This window comes from Rana temporaria, chromosome 9, assembly GCF_905171775.1.
Source record: "Rana temporaria chromosome 9, aRanTem1.1, whole genome shotgun sequence".
Lineage (NCBI taxonomy): Eukaryota > Metazoa > Chordata > Amphibia > Anura > Ranidae > Rana > Rana temporaria.
In genome coordinates this window covers 48,701,794-48,725,323 of record NC_053497.1, presented here as the reverse complement: position 1 = coordinate 48,725,323, position 23,530 = coordinate 48,701,794, and the positions used below count along the sequence as shown (strand labels likewise).

The 23,530-nt window shown below is 44.9% G+C and overlaps 1 protein-coding gene across 3 annotated transcripts in view; it reads left to right on the top strand.

Annotated features, from left to right (window-relative positions):
• LOC120913456 (3-galactosyl-N-acetylglucosaminide 4-alpha-L-fucosyltransferase FUT3-like) overlaps positions 1–3,689 on the top strand; it is a 50,454-nt gene extending 46,765 nt beyond the window's left edge. For all 3 annotated transcript variants that reach the window (XM_040323390.1, XM_040323389.1, XM_040323388.1), the window contains exon 2: positions 2,521–3,689. In XM_040323390.1, the coding sequence (XP_040179324.1) occupies positions 2,528–3,616 (1,089 nt within the window). In that variant the 5' untranslated portion in view covers positions 2,521–2,527 and the 3' untranslated portion in view covers positions 3,617–3,689. The remainder of the gene's footprint in view (positions 1–2,520) is intronic.
• Positions 3,690–23,530: the final 19,841 nt, after the last annotated feature.

Genomic DNA, 23,530 nt, shown 5'->3' with positions numbered 1-23,530 from the left:
ATCACAGTTAATAATCTTCAGACTGCATCATTCCGTATGGCATGATGCCATACGGAATGCAGTCTGAAGATTTTTTTAATATGCAGTATGGCGGCGGGGGGGGGGCTAAATGTCCTGCACTGACATACATGAGTTACTATGACCACTGACCAGTGCACCCTGGCATTTTAAGGGTATATATACAAAGAAGAATGTGAAGGTTTTTGTTGCTTATTCGATTAGAGAGCCATTTTACAAGTGTGTGTGTGACATATAGTAAAAATCAAAGTGTATCACCATGCAGCAGGTGTGTTCCTTTAGTGCATTGGGGAGCCATTAAAAAAATGTCAGTGCAAACATTAATATGTACAAGGTGTGCCAATGTGTGTTGCATTACTCCACTGCAAAGCCAGCCTGCTTTTACTGACTTCCCTTCTGAAAATACTAGTTTCTTGGCTGGAAAGCCACTAGAGACAGTCAAACAACTAGCGCTTTAAGGGGATTGGAAAGTGGCAACAAAAACCTTTACAGACTGTGTCTGTGTTAAACTTGCCTCAACAGCGGTGCGGGCTCCTCTTGGTACAGCTCTCTACGCTCCTCCCATCAGTATCACCGTGATCCCCTCCCAGCGTGAGTGACATCACGCCGCCAGGACGAGCACCAGGCTGGACTGTAAAGTTAGGGGGAGTGAGCGATCATCTATTGGCTGGCCGGAAAACAAGGGGCGGGGAGAGGAGCGGAACGTAAACAAATGCAACACAGTCGCAGACTGACTTGATATGCCGCGGATATGAGAGAGACAGTGACAATCGGCGGCCGCAGCTAAATCTAAATGTGTGTCTTACTACTGATTCTAGGGGGGGGGGGGGCGAACACCCTCCCTTGCCCTATGGAGCGGACGCCCATGAGTATATCCCTTTTCCAGAAAATGCCTGGCTAAAGGGAGTTTATTTGTAGTTATTAATTTGTATAGCTAAATATTCTTCTGTATCGCTGTAGAAAGTGGTGAGGTACACAAGTTACGATAATATTAAAACATATTGAAATAATTAAAGCTGTAGGAATAATACTCATGCTCAAATGTGCTTTCAGTCTAAAATGAAAGAAAGGTGATCTGCCACCAATGCCTGTAGAAAAAGAACAAAAATCATGTTATAGGTTAAAGATTTAGTGAATCAAAATTACATGTCAATATATGGATCGTTTTTATTTTCTAAATAGGTTCCTTTAAGCTAGGGCTTTGTTGGTTCACTTACCTTTTCCTTCGATTTCCCTTCTAAATGTTTTTTTTCTTTGTCTGAATTTCTCACTTCCTATTCCTCCTCAGTAAGCTTGCCCCCATCATCCGAGCCGTTCTGGCTGGGGGTTAGTCAGCGTGCTCGCCCCCTCCCTTGGGACTACATCCCTGCGGGGAGACGCTGATGTAGTGCCATGGGAGGGGACGAGCACGCTGACTAACCGGGTGATGGGGAGAAGATTACTGAGGAGGAACAGGAAGTGAGAAATTCAGACAAAGAAAGAAACATTTAGGGCCAGATTCACAAAGAGATACGACGGCGGATCTCCTGATCCGCCGTCGTATCTCTGAGATCCGACGGTCGGATCTATGCGACTGATTCATAAGAATCAGTTCCGCATAGATCTCCCTTAGATCCGACTGGTGTAAGTGACTTACACCGTCGGATCTTAGGCTGCAATCTCCCGCCGGCCGCTAGGTGTTGCCTCGGTCTTTTACGCGTCGCATATGCAAATGAGGAGAACCGCCGATTCAGAAACGAACGCCCGCCCATCGCTTTTTTTTTACGTCGTTTGTGTTCGGCTTTTTCCGGCGGATAGTTACCCCTGCTATATGAGGGGTAGCTAATGTTAAGTATGGCCGTCGTTCCCGCGCCGAGTTTCAAATTTTTACGTCGTTTGCGTAAGTCGGTCTGGAATACGGATGGCCGCAATTGACGTTGCCGCCGAAAACAATGACGTCCTAGCGACGTCATTTGGAGCATGCACACTGGGTCATTTCACCGGCGGCGCATGCGCAGTTAAATCGGCGCGGGAACGCGCCTGATTTAAATTGTACACTCCCCCTGGCCGCGGAATTTGAATTCCGCCGGGGGAGTTACGATCCGCCGGTGCAATTTTCGAGGTAAGTGCTTTGTGAATACTGCACTGGCCTCGCTAAATTGCACCGGCGGATCGTAAATCACATAGATTACGCGGATCTAAAGATCCGCTAATCTATGTGAATCTAGCCCTTAGAAGGGAAATTGAAGGAAAAGGTAAGTGAACCAACAAGCTTAAAGGAACCTATTTAGAAAATAAAAAACAAACCTTGACAACCCCTTTAAAGGGCAAAAACTTTTCTTTTTTTAAAAGGGGCAATTTTTATGATACATAATAATTTAGCAAGCTAAATATCATTCAGTTTGAGTTTACATCTACTTTAACATACTTTTTTCTAAAATAATAGATCTAGCAGTTTTCTTCGTTTAAAAATAATAATGGCACAAGCTTGAAAAGTAATGTTGCTTTTTAATTTCTCCACAGATGAAAGATGATTTCTGCATCAATCAGTCGGCAACACATAATCCTGTTTCTCATATTGATCCTTTTTTTTCTCTTTTCGTTCTTCTGGTACCGGTCAGACTTTGTTCATTATAATTCAGAATGTCCAGAAATTATACATAAGCAAGACCATGAGGTCCAGGAGAAGACAAAAGTGAAACCAAATCCAACGCCAACACCAAAAGACACTATTGTTCTGGTTTGGAACTGGCCATGGGGGCAGCAGTTTACGTTAGACATGTGTACAGAATTTGGTTTTCCTGGATGTAAGCTTTCAACAGACAGAAGTCTATATAGTATTGCTGATGCCGTTGTTATACATCATGCAGATGTAGGGAGTAAAAATGCATTACCTCAACAGCCAAGACCTTCTTTCCAGCGTTGGGTGTGGCTTAACTTAGAACCTCCACTGATTATTAGTAACTTGGAGATGATGGACAACTTGTTCAATGCAACTATGACATTCCGTCAGGATTCAGATATCTTTATCCCATATGGCAAAATAGAAACGATGAAAGAGCCTCAAAACTTCTCCATTCCCATGAAGTCCAAGCTGGTATCTTGGGTGGTCAGCAAGTGGTATCCTGGTGTCCGTCGCATTACTTATTATGAAGAGCTGAAAAAACATATTTCAGTAGATGTTTATGGAGCAAAGCACATGCCACTGAGCAATGAAGATTTCCACTCAACAATATCTCAGTACAAATTTTATTTGTCTTTTGAGAATTCCATGTATAGAGACTATATCACTGAGAAGCTTTGGTCAAATGCCTTCGGTTCGTGGGCTGTTCCAGTTGTATTAGGAACATCCCGTAAGAACTATGAGCAGTTTGTCCCGGGGGATGCCTTCATTCATGTTGATGATTTTCCAAGTCCAAAGGAGCTGGCCGATTATCTTCTTGAGTTGGACAAAGATGATGTGAAGTACCAAAAGTATTTTAAATGGAGATCGCGATACTATGTAAAGATAGATGGGGGGTGGCCATATCACTACTGTAAAGCATGTGCAGTCATAAAGCAGAGTCCAAGATATCAGGTCGTTCATCAAATAGCTAAGTGGTTTCTGAAGGATTTATAGCTCTGAGGCCCCGTACACACGACCGAGTTTCTCGGCAGAATTCAGCCAGAAACTCGGTCGGAGCTGAATTCTGCTGAGAAACCCGGCGTGTGTACACTTTCGGCCGAGAAAGCCGACGAGTTCCTCGTCAAGCCAAATAGAGAACATGTTCTCTATTTCCTCGTTTTTCAATGAGGAAAGTTGGCTCGCCGAGATCCTCGGCGGCTTCACACAGAACTCGACGAGCAAAGCGATGAGTTTTACCCGTCGAGTTCCTCGGACGTGTGTACGGGGCCTCACAGTTGGAGATTAAATCCTAACTCCAGCTAGTTTTTGATAGAGTGGGCGAAATGTATGTCAGGTTTAATTTCAGTCTCGAACACCACTGTGGGCGAGTTGCCTTACTTCCTGTGCCTGTGACCCCATGCAATTATAACATTGTCCAAAGTGTTAACCCTTCCTCACTCTATTAAAATGATGTTCTTTTCTGTTTCTCTATCTCCATTGGAGAGATTTGCTATCACTACCTGTCCTGAGAGGAAGTGAGACTCTCCCAACTAAGGACACAAACAAAAGTAAAAACCTGGCAGAGGTTCTAACCGTTTGTCTCTTCATACAAAATGAAATAAGCGGGTTTGAACATTAAGTTGAGCTTGAAATATTATTTGATACTGTAAACTATTTTCTACTGTATGTAGAGTAAATTGTTATTTAGTTCAAGATATGAAATATTATTGCCAACACAACACTCCCAAGAACAAATGACCCCTTGGTAAATGTTCAACCTACATGCAGCTTTGGATCTCTACTCCGGCTACCTTGGTCCTATTTGACGGATTTCCACAAAGGGTGTAGACTGGAAGCAAGTCCGTCCTAACTCAGAGTACTCTGTAAGCCAACGGTCACTAAACTGTAGCCGAATGCTGCCCTTTGCTTGCATTTATCCAGCCCTTGGGGCACAATTCCATTCCACTGACATGAACAATGGGGCATAATGGGAAACTATTTCTAACACTGACACCATCCAAAGGGCATACTTATTCCCACTCACAGCAATGGTGGGACACAATTCCTTCCATTGACCCCAACAATGAGACACAATTCCTTCCAGTGATACCAATAAAAGGCCACTATTCCTCTTACTGACACCCACAGTTGGGCACTATTCCACCACTGACACCAACAAAAGGGCACAATTCCTCCCTGACATCAACAATGGGGCAGAATTCTTTCTATTGACACCAACGATAGGGCGCTATTTATCCAACTGACACCAACAATGGAGCACTAGTCCCCCCATTGACACCAAAGATATTGCACTGTTTAATCCCACTGGACGCCAGGACATTTTCTACTCCCGCAGGCCACAGTCCAGCCCTCCTAGTCTGAAAGACCGTAACTGGCCACTTGTTTAGAAAGTTTGGTGACCCCTGCTGTAAACGCATATAAAACCTTCCAGTAACCGCACACCATGCCAAGTCAGGTGTCATAAAATAGTAGCAGCCTCATCCCGTTCCAACTACGCTACGCCCCCAATGTGTTTCGCCCTTCCCCCGGAGCTTAATCAATTTTTAATCCCTGGGGTGGGGCGAAATGCATGGGGCTGGCCTAGACCGAGCAAGCTGAGGATGCTACCATTTGTTTGACACATGACTTGGCATGGTGTGTGGTTACTGGAGTAAATGTTTTTTACATGGCAGGAAAGTTAATTAATGGTCATCAGGTGAGTCTTTGAGGCAAGGCATGAGCTTTTGCTGAGTCAGACCATCCAATCAAGAACAGTCCTATTAAGGCCTATTGGGGTTCATCAGCAAATAACTTGTAGCAGTGTATAAAGAGGGAACACCACCTATACCTTGGGGCCTTCAGTGTCAGTAAGAGGCTGTGTGTGAGAGAGTCACAGGTGCCTTACGGACATTTATGAATTGACTTTTGATTTTTTTCACTCACGATGTTAATACTTTTTACACCTTGAATGTGGTACAAGGTTGCAGGCAAGTTGCAAGCTTTTACGAGCAGCGGCCGGGTTTCGCTATTGTCACACAACTGGGTAGCCCACCCTTTTCTGAAGCCTATTAGAGACTCTGGCTCTAATCACGTGCTTCAAAAAAGCACACCCCCGTCATTCCGTGTAGATCAGGCATAGATGGGGGGACGGCGCTCATGCAGCCCTAATGGATGGGCCGCAACTGATTACACTTTCTCTTCTTAAGGTGACATCTCTCATTTAAGCTAAGGAATGGTTACCTATTCCTGTGTGCACCTAAGTTCTGCTACAAGGAACTATGCCATCAAATAGTGTGCCTACATGTTCTGCTGTATTCACCAACTGACTTTTTCCATCGGACATTCCGACCGTGTGTATGGCCCAACGGAGAAATTCAATCGGAAATTCAAATGAATTCCATCGGAGATTACATAGAGAACATGTTCTCTTTTCCTCCAATGGAATTCCGATGTGAATTTGGTCAGACAAAGGTCCGATCATTAGATGGATGATAGATTTTGGAGGCAAACAGATAATAGAGGCTACAAAAAAAAGGTAAAAACTATATTTTATGTCCCAAAAACGTGAGTGAATGAATGACTTGTATAGTGCAATGCATGCGAACTTAATCGCCTCTGGGCGCTTTTTCCAGCCAGAATCTGCTTGGCTGGTGCGGTCATTTTTTGCCCCGAAGGATCATGACACGCTAGGGACACACAGTCATACACACATATATACTGGGCCAATTTGGAAGAGATCCAATTTACCTACCAGCATGTCTTTGGAGTGTGGGAGGAAACCAGAGTACCCGGAGGAAACCCACGCAGACACAGGGAGAACATGCAAACTCCAGGCAGATGGTGTCGTGGTTGGGATTCGAACCAGCGAACCTTTTGCTGCTAGGCGAAAGTGCTACTCACTACTCACTAATACATTTGTCACTAATTAGGGTCTAAATGTGATCAATCTGCTTTAAAAACCCAATCCTTTCTCAGGTTTAGGTCATTATTAAGGTTTTGTGTGTATGTTTGTTTATACTGTAGTGTATATATTTATTTTTTGATTCATTTAAGTAGGTATTTAGTAAAATACTGCTTGACCCTCAAGACTAGGCGTTGACCATTTAGTACAGGGGTCCTCAAACTACGTGGTGCGGGTCAAATCCGGCCCACCAGAGTGATTTACTCGGCCCGCGGACTGCCCCTTTAATATCACAGCAATCCTCCTCCCCTCTGCTACCTTTTTATCACACAAGATGAGAAACATGACAGGTCCGGACAAGACGGGTCTTTTAAATTAAGCAGCGGGCCGGCTTCATCAATCAAACACCTGCCTGTGTGCATTCAAGTTATGCTGCAAGGAACTATGCCAGTGTGCTTACATGTTGTGCTGTATTCACCAAAGTAAAACTGTAACATGGTTGATAGATTTTTGGAGGCAAACATATATAAAAGAGGCTACAAAAGGTGAAAACATTATTTTATGAACAAAAACATGGCAAATATTCATGGCACACAGTGATTTAGCAAATTAAATGTGAGCTATCTGATTTAAAAACCCTAGCCTTAGTTTTGGTCATTTCTAAGTTTTTGCTTTTATGTTTCTTTTTACTGTAATCATAGGTTTATTTGTTTGTTTGATTCATTTAGATAGATATTTAGTAAAACACTGCTTGACCACCAACGAACGTTATGTAGCGTGTGCTTAATTGAACCACTTCAAATCCAGACATCTTTACCCCCTTCCAGTCTAGGCCAATTTTCAGATTTCAGTGCTATCACACTTTGAATGACAATTACTCAGGCATGCTACACCATACCAAAATGAAATTTTTATATTTTTTTATTTTTTTTATTTTTTTAGTTCGAGCTTTCTTTGGTAGTATTTAATCATCACTGAGTTGTTGTTGTTTTTTGTATATGAATGGAAAAAATACTAAAAATGGTGCAAATAAATAATATGTTATCATAAATTTAGGGCAAAAATTTATTTTGCTAACCTTTTTGGTAAAAATATATAACCCAAATCAGTGTATATTTAGTTTTTTTGAAATGTATACAGTCTAAAAACCATGGTGTGTGTGTATATATATATATATATATATATATATATATTTGAAAATCGATCAGTCCTGGAGGTACTGACAGCCTATCCCATTTTTGAGGCCCTAAAATTTCAGGACGGTACAAATACCTCCCACATGACCCCTTTTTGGAAAGTAAACAGTCCACGGTATTTATTAAGAGGCATGTTGAGTTTTTTAAAGTTGTAAATTTTTGTCTCACCATCTTTTGGAAAATTAAAAAATGTAATAAAATGTTTTATTTTTTTTCACAACGTTGTCATTTTAAGTTATTTCTCACACACAGCATGGATATATTTACAATTACACCCCAAAACATATTCTGCTATGCCTTCTGAGTATGGGGATACCACATGTGTGAGACTTTTTTTTTTACAACATATAAAAGATGCAGGCTGGCTATCTAAAGCATTGCCTAAAAGGAACTGACTTTATAGGCTCATTATGGGAGACCACACAACAAAATATAAAACATAATACATGTGATGGGAGTATATTAGGGCCTGCCTCCATCGTGGGGATGTGCAGATTGGCGGGCAGCATGGCGTGGTAGCACAGTGTACTGGCAGAGGAGTCATCTGAAAATGTACATGTGCTGTTTTGTAGAGGTATCTGTGTGGGCCTTTGTGACTGAATATATATATCCCATTAGGTGCAATGTGGGTTTTTTGAGTATTTTTCAAGGGTTTTGTTCCTTCTAATGTTTAAATAAAATGAATAATGAAAAAAAAAAATGAAAGCTTTTGCGCAAAAGCAAATGTGTATGCTGGTCCCGCACACATATGTAAACGGCGATCGCACCAAACATATGAGGTATCACCGTGAATGTCTGAGAGAGAGCCATAATTCTAGATCCAGACCCCTGTATAGCTCTAACTCTAAACTGGTAACTTTTTAAGGCTATTAAAGTGCTGCCTATGGAGATTTGTAGGTACCATAGTATGTCACCATTCTATGGGCAAGCATAGTTTTAACACTAGACATGTTGGGTATCTATTTACTCAGTATAACATCATCTTTTATATTTTAACAAACAATAGGGTATTATATTGTGGTTTTATGCAGTAAAATGTATTAATTAATTACACTTACCTGAGCTTTCACTAGATCCAGTGCTGTCAGTCAAATCCTGTGATGGGGGGGCCTGACCTGTGCTGTGTGTGTCTATGGATGCAGGCAGCTTGCCTTAGGATCGGGACCCAAGTATACCCCCTAGCAAGTGGTTTGCTTTTGGGGCACAGTGAGAAGAGAAGGAGCCAGGAGTGCTGGTGGGGGACCCAAAAAGAGGAAGTTCAGGGCTGTTCTATGCAATTTCTTTGCACAAGTAGGTAGGTAAGTACTGTACAGGTGAAACTCGAAAAATTTTAATATCGTGCAAAAGTTCATTTATTTTACCAATGCAACTTAAAATGTGAAACTAATATATGAGATAGACTCATTACATGCAAAGCAAGATAGTTCAAGCCGTGATTTGTCATAATTGCAATGATTATGGCTTACAGCTCATGAAAACCCCAAATCCACAATCTCAGAAAATTAGAATATTACATGCAATCAATAAAACAAGGATTGTACATAGAACAATATCAGACCTCTGAAAAGTAGAAGCATGCATATGTACTCAGTACTTGGTTTAGGCCCCTTTTGCAGCAATTACTGCCTCAATGCGGCATAGAAGCTATCAGACTGTGGTACTGCTGAGGTGTTATGGAAGACCAGGATGCTTCAATAGCGGCCTTCAGCTCTTCTGCACCGTTCGGTTTTATGTCTCATCTTTCTCTTGGCAATGCCCCATGGATTCTCTATGGGGTTCAGGTCAGGCAAGTTTTCTGGCCAATCAAGCACAGTAATCCCATGGTCATTGAACAAGGTTTTGGTGCTTTTGGCAGTGTGGGCAGGTGCCAAGCTCTGCTGGAAAATGAAGTCAGCATCCCCATAGAGCTTGTTTGCAGAAGGAAGCATGAAGTGCTCCAAAATCTCCTGGTAGACGGCTGAGTTGACCCTGGACTTAATGAAGCACAGTGGACCAACACCAGCAGATGACATGACTCCCCAAAACAACACAGACTGTGGAAACTTCACACTGGACTTCAAGCATCTTGCCGTTTGTGCCTCTCCATCCTTCCTCCATACTCTGGGTCTTTGGTTTCCAAATGAGATGCAAAATTTGCTCTCATCAGAAGACTTTGGACCACTGAGCAACAGACCAGGTCTGTTTTTCTTTAGCACAGGTAAGACTCTTCTGACATTGTTTGTTGTTCAGGAGTGGCTCGACAAGAGGAATACGACATTTAAAGCCCATGTCCAGGATCTGTCTGTGTGTGGTGCTCTTGATGCACTGACTCCAGCCTCAGTCCACTCCTTGTGAAAGTCCCCAACACTTTTGAATGGCCTTTTCCTGACAATCCTCTCCAGGCTGCGGTCATCCCTACTGCTTGTGCATCTTTTTCTTCCACACTTTTCCCTTCCACATAACTTTCTATTAATGGGCTTTGATACAGCACTTTGGGAACATCCAACTTCTTTTGCAATTACCTTTTGAGGCTTTACCTCCTTATGGAGGATGTCAATGATGGTTTCATGCACAACTGTCAGGTCAGCAGTCTTTCCCATGATTGTGATTCCTACTGAACCAGACTGAGAGACCATTTAAAGGCTCGGGAACCCTTTGCAGGGGTTATGGCTTAATTAACTGATTAGAGTGGAACACGTTGAGCCTAGAATATTGCACCTTTTGACAATATTCAAATTTTCTGAGATTGTGGATTTGGGGTTTTCATGAGCTGTAAGCCATAATCATCACTATTATGACAAATCACGGCTTGGACTATCTTGCTTTGCATGTAATGAACTTTTGCATGATATTAACATTTTTCGAGTTTCACCTGTATATCATGTTTGTTGTTTGTTTGTTTTTTAACCACTTAAGCCCCGGACCAATATGCAGCTAAATACCTAGAGGTGTTTTTACAATTAGTTTTAACTGGAAATTGTGCGGTCATGCAATGTTGTACCGAAACGAAATTTGCGTCCTTTTCTTCCCACAAATAGAGCTTTCTTTTGGTGGTATTTGATCACCTCTGCGGTTTTTATTTTTTGTGCTCTAAACAAAAATAGAGCGACAATTTTGAAAAAAATGCAATATTTTTTACTTTTTTCTATAATAAATATCCCCCAAAAATATATAAGAAAACATTGTTTTCCCTCAGTTTAGGCCGATACGTATTCTTCTACATATTTTTGGTAAAAAAAATCGCAATAATCGTTTATCGGTTGGTTTTCGCAAAATGTATAGCGTTTACAAAATAGGGGCCCATAGAGTAGACTGGGCTGAGTCCATTTCCGCTGTGAATATGCAGAGAGGACACAGACCTGTCACCTGCCCGCTCTGCTCATTGTGGCCCTTGACTGGTTACCAAGTCGCTTAACCACTTAAGGACCTGCTCACGACTATATACGTCCTGTTTTTAAAGATGGATATCTCGGTAATGGCAGCAGCTGCAGCCACAACCGAGATATCTATCTTTACTGTGAGCGGTCCTGTAAACGATAACGGTGGTCTCCGTGGTGGATTCCCCGCCGCTCTCCCGTGCCCTCCGCTGCTTACCGGAGCCGTCGGTAGTGGCGGAGGCGATCAGGTCCTGTCCCCTGCTCGGCTGGGATACGAGTGAGGGCAAGATGGCCCCCACCCGTCCCCATAGCATAGCAGGGCGGAAGTGACGTCGAAACGTCACTTCCGCCCATGCTTCTGAGGCCCCGTACACACGACCAAACATGTATGCTGAAACTGGTCCACGGGCCAGTTTCAGCATACATGTTCGGTCGTGTGTAGGCGCGAGCGGGCCGAATTCCAGCAAACATTTGCCCGCCGGGCCTTTTCCCAGCGGGCAAATATTCCTGGACGTGTTTTAAAACCGTCCGCTGGAATCCTGCCCGCTCGGACATGTACGGTCGTCAGTACAGACCTACCGTACATGTCCGAGCGCCCGCCGTCCCTCGCATGCGTCGAATGACTTTGACGCATGCGTGGAAGCCTTTAAATGGCAGGCCCGCCCACGTCTCCGCGTCATCGTCGCGGCGACGACGCGGACACGCCCCGCGTATTGTTTACGCGCGGACTTCTGTACGATGGTTAGTACAACCATCGTACAGAAGCCCTCTGGCAGGCATGTACGGTGAAAACGGTCCGACGGACCGCTTTCATCGTACATGTTTGCTCGTGTGTACCGGGCCTTAACCTCTTCCATACCGGGCAGTTATACACACTTCCATACCAGGCCTATTCTGGCACTTCTCTCCTACATGTACAAATCATAATTTTTTTGCTAGAAAATTACGCAGAACCCCCAAACATTATATATGTTTTTTTTAGCAGACACCCTAGGGAATAAAACGACGGTCATTGAAACCTTTTATCTTGCACGGTATTTGCGCAATAATTTTTCAAACGCCTTTTTTTGGGAAAAAAATTGTTTCATGAATTAAAAAAATTTAAAAACAGTAAAGTTAGCCCAATTTTTTTGTAAAATATGAAATATGATGTTACACCGAGTAAATAGATACCTAACATGTCACGCTTTAAAATTGCGCACACTCATGGAATGGCGCCAAACTTCGGTACTTAAAAATCTCCATAGGCAACGATTTGAAATTTTTTACAGGTTACCAGTTTAGATTTACAGAGGAGATCTAGTGCTAGAATTGTTGCTGGCACTCTAACGCACGCGGCGATACCTCACATATGTGGTTTAAACGGCGTTTACATATGTCGGCGGGACTTGCGTGTGCGTTCGCTTCTGCGCGCAAGCTACCGGGGACAGGGGCGTTAAAAAAATAAATTTTTATTTCTTTTTTTTTTTATATATATTTATTTCTTTTTTACACTTTTTTTTTTAATTTTTTTTTTTTTTTTATCACTTTTATTCCTATTACAAGGAATGTAAACATCCCTTGTAATAGGAATGTGTGTGACAGGTACTCTTTATGGAGAGATGCGGGGTCAGTAAGACCCCACATCTCTCCTCCAGGCTGGAAAGCATGAAATCGGTGAAAAAAAATTCACCGATCTCATGCTTGTGGTTGCTTAGCAGCCGCAATCGCGGCTTTGTTTACTTACGGGACCCGGGCGTGACGTCATCACATCGCGCCCGGGTCCTCCGACGGTCATAGAGATGACTGGTGACCATCTGGTCACCAGTCATCTCTATGCTTCCTGCGAGCGCCGGACGATTCGTTCTCCGGGCCCCCGATGGCACGGGAGAGCCCGGAGAAGCACCGGATGGCGGCGGGAGGGGGGGATGTCCCCTCCCGCCGCCTGTAAGAACGATCTAGCGGCGGAACCGCCGCTATGATCGTTCTTACGTTGTGCAGAATCGCCGGCAGTTTAGAAGGATATCTGAATGATGCCTCTTAGCTGCAGGCATCATTCAGATATCCACCCGGAAAGCCCAGGACGTCATATGACGTCCACTCTGAACGGCAGAAGTTCTTTGTGGACGTCATTTTACTATGGGCCGGTAGGGAAGTGGTTAAAGCAATATTTTCTAGTTGTAATTTTTTCAAATGACATTTTTTTTTTTTTTTTTGCATTTAAGTTTAAATATGAGATCTGAGGTCTTTTTGACCCCAGATCTCATATTTAAGAGGACCTGTCATGCTTGTTTCTATTACAAGGGATGTTTACATTCCTTGTAATAGGAATAAAAGTGATCCATTTTTATTTTTATTTTCAGTGTAAAAATTAATAAAATAAATAAAAATAAATAAGAAAACAAACAAAAAAATGTTTTAAATCGCCCTGTCCCGGCGAGCTCACGCACAGAAGCGAAGGCATACGTGAGTAGCGCCTGCATATGAAAACGGTGTTCAAACCACATAAGTGAGGTATCACCGCGATCGTTAGAGTGAGAGCAATAATTCTAGCCCTAGACCTCCTATGTAGCTTAAAATATGCAACCTATAGAAATTTGTAAACGTCGCCTATGGAGATTTTTAAGGGTAAAAGTTTGACGCCATTCCACGAGCGGGCACAATTTTGAAGCGCGACATGTTGGGTATCATTTTACTCGGCGCAACATTATCTTTCACAATATACAAAATCTTGGGCTAACTTTACTGTTGTCCTATTTTTAAATTCAAAAAAGTGTTTTTTTTCCAAAAAAAGTGTGCTTGTAAGACCGCTGCGCAAATACGGTGTGACAAAAAGTATTGCAATGACCGCCATTTTATTCTCTATGGTGTTAGAAAAAAATATATATCATTTTTGGGGGGTTTAAGTAATTTTCTAGCAAAAAAAAATGTTTTAGTCTTGTAAACGCCAAATCTGAAAAACAGCCAAGGTCCTTAAAGCGGTGGTTCACCCTAATAAAACATATTTTTTTTTTTATAGCATTAAATTAGGCATAGTAGCGCGAGCTACAGTATGCCTGTATTGATTTTTTTAGCCCCGTACTCACTGTGCAATCCTCTATAGAAGATTCCGACTCCCTGCGGGGAATGGGCGTTCCTATCAAGAGGGAGGATGTTTGACGGCCGGCTATGGCATGTCACGCTTCTCCGGAAATAGCCGAAATAGGACTTGGCGCTTCACGGCGCCTGAGCATAGTCTGTGCGCAGGCGCCGTATAGCGCCGTGAAGAAGCGAGACCTGTTCCGGCTATCTTCGGGGAGCGTGACGTGCCATAGCCGGCCGTCAATCATCCTCCCTCTTGATAGGAACGCCCATTCCCCGCGGGGAGTCGGAATCTTCTATATAGGATTGCACAGTGAGTACGGGGCTAAAAAAATCAATACAGGCATACTGTAGCTCGCGCTACTATGCCTAATTTAATGCTAAAATGTTGTTAGTGTGGGTGAACCACCACTTTAAGTGGTTAAGTGGCCCTCGCTCTTCAAAAGGTTGGGAACCCCTGTTATAGGCTAATTACGAGAATAAACATACATTTTAGTTGTTGTCATACATATAAGTCATGGCAAAGAATTGGAAAGCAGCTTACAGTAGTTTATAACGAGTAGTTAAATCAAAGTTGATTTTGCAATAGACTTCTACTTAGCACTGTTTCTACACTTTGGGCCAGATCCACGTAGCGTGGCGCTTCTTTACGTCCGGCATAGCGTATCTCAGATACACTACGCAGCCGTAACTTACAGCGTATTTCCCGTATCCACAAAGAATTTGCGCCGTAAGTTAAGGCGGCATAGTGTAACTGTGTCGGCGTAAGACCGCGCAATTCAAATGGATTAGATGGGGGCGTGTTTTATGTTAATACGTCTTGACCCGACGTAAATGACGTTTTTTCTGAACGGCGCATGCACCGTCCGTGGGGGTATCCCAGTGCGCATGCTCCAAATTAACCCGCAACAAGCCAATGCTTTCGACGTGAACGTCATTCTACGCAAAGCCCTATTCGCGAACGTTTTGCGCAAACGACGGAAAATTCGACGCTGGCCCGACGTCCATACTTAACATTGGCTACGCCTCATATAGCCGGGGTAACGTTACGCCGAAAAAAGCCTTACGGAAACTACGTAAAAAAATGCACCGGCCGGACTTGCGTTTGTGGATTCGCGTATCTAGCTAATTTGCATACTCGACGCGGCAATCGACGGAAGTGCCACCTAGAGGCCAGCGTAAATATGCACCTTAGATCCAACGGCGTACTAAGACGTACGCCAGTCGGATCTAGCCCAGCTTCCGGCGTATCTTGTTTTGTGGATACAAAACAAAGATACGCCGGAGCAACCTAGAAGTTACGCGGCGGATCAATAGATACGCCAGCGTAACTGCTTCATGGATCTGGCCCTTTGTTTTTTAAACCCTCAAGGGATTGGCGTAAAAGAGGAACACTATCCAGGTGAACTTTATCTTGTTTGTTTTTCTGTTCTAGAGAAACTGGTATATCTCCTTGTTCTATTAAAACTGACTGGACAGGTGAAAGGATTAGTCTTTGTTGCCTAACCAGACTGAGGGCATTCCATCCAAGGCTACAACAAAAATAATGGCCCAGATTCACAAAGGAGATACGACGGAGTATCTCAGATACTCCGTCGTATCTCTCAGAGTATCCATGCGGCTGATTCATAGAACCAGTTACGCATAGATATCCCTAAGATCCGACAGGTGTAATTGTTTTACACTGTCGGATCTTAGGATGCAGTACCGCGGCCGCCGCTGGGGGGAGTTTGCGTCGTAAACCAGCGTTGGGTATGCAAATTAGGAGTTACGGCGATCCACGACGGTATTTCGCGTTCGCTACGTCGCCGCTAGTCTAGTTTCCCGTCGCAAAGTTAGTCGTCGTTTTGGGTGCCTTAACTTTAGACAGCAAACGTATTGCTGTCTAAAGTATGGCCGTCGTTCCCGCGTCGAAATTTTAAATTTCACGTCGTTTGCGTAACACGTCGGGGAATACGGAAGTACGCGTCTCCGTTCGAAAAAATGACGTCACTTCGCGCAAAGCACGGCAGGAGTTACGAAACGGAGCATGCGCAGTAGGTCCGGCGCGGGAGCGCGCCTAATTTAAATTGTACCCGCCCATTCAATTTGGACCGCCTTGCGCCGGACGTATTTACGATACACCGCCGCAAGTTTCCAGGTAATTTTTTTGTGGATCGGGCACTAAAACTGAAAACTTGCGGCGGTGTAACGTAAACGGCTTATGTTACACGGGCGCAATTGTACCTGAATCTGGCCCAAAATGACTATTGTAGGCTAGTTTTTGAACCGATTCATTGCTAAAATTACAATTGCTCCATAGCTATAGTTCATATCATAATTATATCCGGTTTCATTTATATCACAATATTCTATAATATTTTATATGAGTTCAAATGCAATAGACTAACATGATTGGTTTGACTATAACCTGCTTTAAAGATTCCTTTAATATTCCTCATAGGATCTACAAATATTTATTGGATTTTTCTATGTTTCAAATACTCTTATTACATGATACCATTTTTATTTGTCTGTAATCTTTTGATGTCAATTGTATCTACTGTTTTCTTTTTACTTTAAACCCAATAAACTAATTTGACAAAAAATGACTATTGTATGACTTTGAGTAATTGACTTTGTAAAATGTAAAATGACTTTGTGTAATTTGTTATCACCCGAGTAGTCTCAGTGCATTCCATCAAGTGTCTAAATTTCTTAGAATGTACTCGGCCAAACGAAAAAATTCCGTTGCAGGGAGTGCCCATAATTTGACTTAAAAATAGAACGGGTGAAAGGATGACTTGCCTCAAATTTGTGGCAGTTTTGAATTGTAAGGCCCCTTTCACACTGAGGCGTTAACTTGCTGTACATTTTCACTGGCAAGTTGTACACTTTTTGTGTGGCAAGTCTCTAGCAAGATCCAAGTTGCAGTGGTGAGTCTACAGCAAGAGCTCTGCAAGTCTACAGCAGTGGTTCTCAACCCTGGGCTAGATTCAGGTAGCTGCGTGCGATCTTACGGCGGCGCAGCGTATCGTATTTACGCTGCGCCGCCGTAAGTTTGAGAGGCAAGGGGCTAGATTCAGGTAGCTGCGTGCGATCTTACGGCGGCGCAGCGTATCGTATTTACGCTGCGCCGCCGTAAGTTTGAGAGGCAAGGGGCTAGATTCAGGTAGCATTTTACGGTCATTTCAAATCTGCGCTGGCGTATCTTTACGCCGATTGTCCAAGGCAGATACATCAAAAAAATAGGCTTCCTCTGCCGACGTAACTTGAATGCGGCGGCGTATAATTGTGTGCATTACCTAGTTACGCCAATTCACAAACGTACGTGCGCCCGGCGGTAGTTTTTTACGTCGTTTGCGCAAGGCTTTTTCGGCGTAACGTTGCTCCTGCTTCTATGAGGCACACGCAGTGGGGTGGATTCAGTAAGCAATTGCGTCTGCGTATCCATAGATACGCAGCGTAATTGCTTAGTTGCGCCGGCGTAACGACTTTTCTGTATTCAGAAAGCTCGATACGCCGACTGCAGCCTAAGATATGACTGACATAAGGCTCTTATGCCGTCGTATCGTAGGCTGCATTCTTACGATGGCCGCTAGGTGGCGTTCCCGTAGTGGTCAGCGTAGAGTATGCAAATTGCATACTCACGCCGATTCACAACCGTACGCGCGCCCAGCGTTCGCATTTTACGTCGTTTGCGTTCGTCGGTTTCTGCGTAAGACTGCTCATGCTATTAGCAGGGGCAGCCAATGCTAAGTATACCCGTCGTTCCCGCGTCGCGATTTTTGAAAATGACGTTGTTTGCGTAAGTGAATCGTGAATGGCGCTGGACGCCATTTACGTTCACGTTAAAGCAAATGACGTCCTTGCGACGTCATTTACCGCAATGCACGTCGGGAAAGTTTCCTGACGGAGCATGCGCACTACATTCGGCGCGGGAACGTGCCTAATTTAAATGATCCACGCCCCTACAGTTTTACGGAGCGCACACGCAAATTACGGAGCTACTGCTTCGTGAATGAAGCGTAGCGCACGTAATTTACCGAGGCGTAGAGTAAAAACGGTACGCTGCGCCTCCGTAAGAGGGCGCAAATGTACCTGAATCTAGGCCAATGTTAAGTATGGACGTTGTTCCAGCTTCGATTTTTGAATTTTTTACGTCGTTTGCGTAAGTCGTTCGCGAATAGGGCTGGACGTAATTTACGTTCACGTCGAAACCAATACGTCGTTGCGGCGTACTTGGGAGCAATGCACACTGGGATATGTACACGGACGGCGCACGTCCGTAAAAAACGTCAATCACGTCAGGTCATCACACATTAACATAAAACACACCCCCCCTTCCACATTTGAATTTCGCGCGCTTACGCCGGCCCCATTTACGCTACGCCGCCGCAACTTAAGGAGCAAGTGCTTTGTGAATACTGCACTTGCTCCTGTAAATTGCGGTGGTGTAGCGGAAATACGATACGCTGCGCCGCCGTTAAAATGTGTGCCCCTACCTGAATCTAGCCCAAGTGCTGTATTCACAAAGCACTTGCCTCCTAACTTACGGCGGCATAGCGTAAATGGGGCCGGCGTAAGCACGCGTCATTCAAATGATGATGAGGGGGCGTGTTTTATTTAATGTTAACCCTGCGTATCTTACGTTTTTTACGCATGAAAGAATCCCAGTGCGCATGCTCGAAATTCCGACGCAAATCGTCATTGCTTTCGACGTGAACGTAAATTACGTCCAGCCCTATTCGCGAACGACTTACGCAAACGATGTAATAAATTCAAATTTCGAAGCGGGAACGACGTCTATACTTAACATTGGCTGCGCCACCTAATAGCAGGAGCAACCTTACGTCGAAAAAGCCTAATGTAAACGACATAAATAAATTGCGCCGGGCGTACGTACGTTTGTGAATTGGCGTATCTAGGTCATTTGCATATTCTATGCCGAAAACAACGGAAGCGCCCCTAGCGGCCAGCGTAATATTGCAGACAATTATACGCCGCCGTATTCAAGTTAAGTCGGCGGAGGAAGCCTATTTTTTGAACGTATCTCCCTTTGAGAATCGGCGTACAGATATGCCGGCGCAGATTTGAAATTACGGCGGCGTATCTGGAGACTCTGATTTAAAGCACCTGTGCAAGATAAGGGAAAACCTGGAAACATGGCCTGTTGGGGGTACTCGAGGACAGGGTTGAGAACCACTGGTCTACAGCATGGACAGTGACCCCTATGGTGGCATGACTATTGCACAATGTAGCACCCTGAAGGTACTAGCTTCTGTAAATAATTAATAATTTTTTATGTGGTAAGGACAGACCCAGGTAGGCTGGATTTGCTGGGTCGCCCTCAGCAGCCAGGGTAGAAATCTAAAGGGTTTCCCCAGGGACTGATGGACATGGAAGAGAGCCAATCAATGCCTGGCAGTATTGTGGGAGCCCTGGCCAATCCCAAGCTGAGAGCTGGATAAGGCGGGCACCGCATAAATGCTGCTGAAGCCTGCCATGTGGGGAGTAATGTGGAGAGATGGAGATGAAGACATGCTGTTCTAAACCAGAAGGGGGCCCCCAGGTGGAAGGGGGGGTGCTGACTCAGGCTGTATGTGTGGCTGAGGTGATCACCGCTGCTTCCTGTGCCTAGAGTTGCCACCTCATCCCTTTAAACCCGAACACATATGAATTACACAGGTTCTGGGGCTAATTTAATGCAGATAAGGCACCAAGTGAGTTTAATTACCATCCAGAGGCGTTCCTAGGGGGGTGCGGTCCGCCCCGGGTGACACCATCCTGATTAAATTTTTTTTTTAAGCTGACATGTGGGGGAGGGCCGGCTCCCCCCCCCCCTCCCCCCCTCACGACTGCAGCGATGAGCGCCGCGGAATCGGAGCGCCGAGCGCCGTGGTACAAGAGAAGGGGGGTTGCGGGGTGACACCGCAGCACCATCCATCCCCTCCTCTCACAGCCACGGGCTGTTAGCGGTGGTCCGCAGTCGGCACACAGGCACAGCCCCCTCCTCTCTGTTTGTGTGTACAGAGGGGGAGGGGCCGAGGGAACCTTCTGTCCATGTGCCGTGGTGCTGCCTGCGATGATCTGAGGTACTGAATGGGGAGGTGGGTGTTTGCACCTGGGGGGATTTCACTGAAGGGGTGGGGGGGATGTACTAAGGGGGTGTTTGCACTGAGGGGGTTTTCACTAAGGGGGGTTTGCACTGAGGGGGGGGGTTTGTACTAGGGGGGGTTATTTGCACTGAGGGTGTTTGCACTGGGGGGTTGCACCGAGGGGGTTTGCACTGGGGGGGTTGCGCTGAGGGGGGGATTTGCACCGAGGGGGTTTGCACTGAGGGGGGGTTGCACTGAGGGGGGATTTGCACTGAGGGGGGGTTGCACTGAGGGGGGTGTCTGCACTGAAGGGGGGTCTGTGTAACATGCACGGGTCCAGAGGTGCAGGTGGCTGTGTAATGTAAAAGGGGTGCAGTAATGCAGGGTGCTGTGTAATGTAAAGGGGTGCAGATGGCTGTGTAGTGTAAAAGGGTCCAGAGGTGCAGGGGGCTATGTGATGTAAAGGGGTGCAGAGGTGCAGGCGGCTGTGTAATGTAAAAGGGGTGCAGTGATGCAGGGTGCTGTGCAATGTAAAAGGGTCCAGAGATGCAGGGTGCTATGAGATGTTAAAGGGGTCCCAGTGGTGCAGGGTGCTGTGTTAATGTAAAGGGGTCCAGTGATGCAGGGTGCTGTGTAATGTAAAGGGGTCCAGAGGTGCAGGGTGCTGTGTAATGTAAAGAGGTGCAGGGTGCTGTGTAATGTAAAGGGGTCCAGTGGTGCAGGGTGCTGTGTAATGTAAAGGGGTCCAGTGATGCAGGGTGCTGTGTAATGTAAAGGGGTCCAGAGGTGCAGGGTGCTGTGCAATGTAAAGAGGTGCAGGGTGCTGTGTAATGTAAAAGGGTCCAGAGGTGCAGGGTGCTGTGTAATGTAAAGAGGTGCAGGGTGCTGTGTAATGTAAAAGGGTCCAGAGGTGAAGGGGGCTGTGAGATGTAAAGGGGTCCAGTGATGCAGGGTGCTGTGTAATTTTAAAGGGGTCCAGTGATGCAGGGTACTGTGTAATTTTAAAGGGGTCCAGTGATGCAGGGGGCTGTGTAATGTAAAGAGGTCCAGAGGTGCAGGGTGCTGTGTAATGTAAAGGGGTCCAGAGGTGCAGGGTGCTGTGTAATGTAAAGGGGTCCAGTGATGCAGGGTGCTGTGCAATGTAAAGTGGTCCAGAGGTGCAGTTGTGGAGAGGGGTACACAGTAGTAACAAAAAGATATTGAAGGATGCAGGGGTATGCAGGGAGCACAGTGGGGTGTTTTTACATTTTAACGTGGGGGGGGGTGCCAGATATTGGATCCGCCCCGGGTGCCAAATGCTCTAGGTACGCCCCTGTTACCATCTTAATCAGCCTCAGAATCTGTGTCATTAATATGTGTTTGGTTTTAAAGGGATAAGGTGGCAACCCTACCTGTGCCACAGTCAGGACTGGCTGCTGGCATTCCTAAGGCTGGTGAAGAGCAGGCACCCCAGTGAGCTGTACTGTGAATAACCATTTCCATAGAAACAAGGATCAGAGGAAGTGGGGCATTTGTTCTTTTTTGCCCTATGGCCAGGAAAGCGGTTAGAAGCAGCCAGGCACAGGGCCCAGCTAGTTTCCAGAGATCCCAGGAGGGATCATACCCCTTGCTATAGGAAGACTGTGATATACTGCATTTAGAGATTTTAAGGTAAGAAGAGTGGAAATACAGTATACAGCCCACTTAAAGTGGTTGTAAACCCCCAAAACATTAAAAAAAAAAAAAAAAAAACGAAAGACAAAAGGCATAATGAGCTAGTATGACTAGCATACTAGCTCATGAAAGAAAAAAAGTTACTGTGTTAGGATGATCAGTATGGTCTCAGGAAATCAAGGGTGCTGGCAATGCACAAGGCAGCAAATGGAAAAAGAAAATATGGACAGCCGCACTCCAAAATCATAGCTTAGTAGTGCATTTTTCCTTTTTTAAATAAAGACAACCATCAAGGTTTTTTGGAGTGCGACTGTCCATATTTTCTTTTTCCATTTGCTAGCATACTAGCTCATTATGAATTACTTATCTTAGATCGAAGCCTGTCCTCGTCTCCCCCTCTGGCCGCAGATATCTCTCCCGGAGGTTACTTCCAGGTATCGCTGCTCCGGCCAATCACAGCGCAATCACAAAGCCGGCATTTCCAATTGAGAACTGGCATTCTCAGTGTGCCTGCGCCGTTGTCTACGGTGCATTGTTTGTGGCAGATATCTCCTAAACCATGTAGGTTTATGAGATATTGCAAACACCTACAAGTAAGCCTTAATCTAGGCTAGGCTTACCTGTAGGTAAAACAAGTAGGAGAGGGTTTACAACCACTTTAAAGACAGTGCCCTCAATGTATAAAATTAATGTATAAATGGTGTCCTGGACCTTTCCGATATCCTATCCGAATTCAAAACCCCCCAATAACTATAAAAACAACAATTCCATTGACTGTTTTCTGACTGCGATTGACTATTATGCCACGTAAACACGATCGTAAATTCAGACAGCAAAAGTTCGATGTGAGCTTTTGAACTGAAATATCGACCGTGTGTATGCTTCATCGGACTTTTGCTGTAGGAATTTCCACCAACAAAAGATTAATAGCTGGTTCTCAAGGAGCTTTTAGGCTGCTTTCACACTGAGGCGTGCAGCCGCGGTGACGGTATAGCCGCGCTATTTGTAGCGCGGCTATACCGTCGTATTTACCGTGATATCGGGCGCTAGCGGTGAGGTTTTAAACCCCCGCTAGCGGCCGAAAAAGGGTTTTCCCCATTGATTTCAATAGGAAGGCGCGGTATAGGAGCGGTGAACACACCGCTTATATAACGCGGTAAAGATGCGGCTAGCAGGACTTTTGGTGCGCTCCTGCTAGCGCACCGCTTCAATGTGAAAGCCTTCGGGCTTTCACATTGAACACTACAGGGCATGATTTTTCATGCGGTATAGCAGCGCTATTTTTAGCGCTGTACCACATGAAAAACGCCCCAGTGTGCAAGGGGCCTTAATCCCAAAGAAGGGGTTCAAATATCTCCTGCGTTGCGGTGCTTCTGAAGCATTATAACAGGTGTGATCGAGCGCTCAGCCTGAAAAGGTCTCCCTGCAACCTCCATATGCAATCAAAAAAAGAAAAGGCAAGCACCACTGAATGGGCTAAAAATGCATGTAGCTTTATTACCGTAAATACAGCTGAAAATAGGCAAGAAGTGCCAACACATTAAAGGCCTTAAAGTGGTTGTAAAGCTTTGTTTTAAAAAAAAAATGAAATAACAAACATGCCTATACTTACCTGCTTTGTGCAATAGTATTGCACAGAGCAGCCCGGATCCTCCTCTTCTGGGGTCCCCCCGCCGGCACTCATG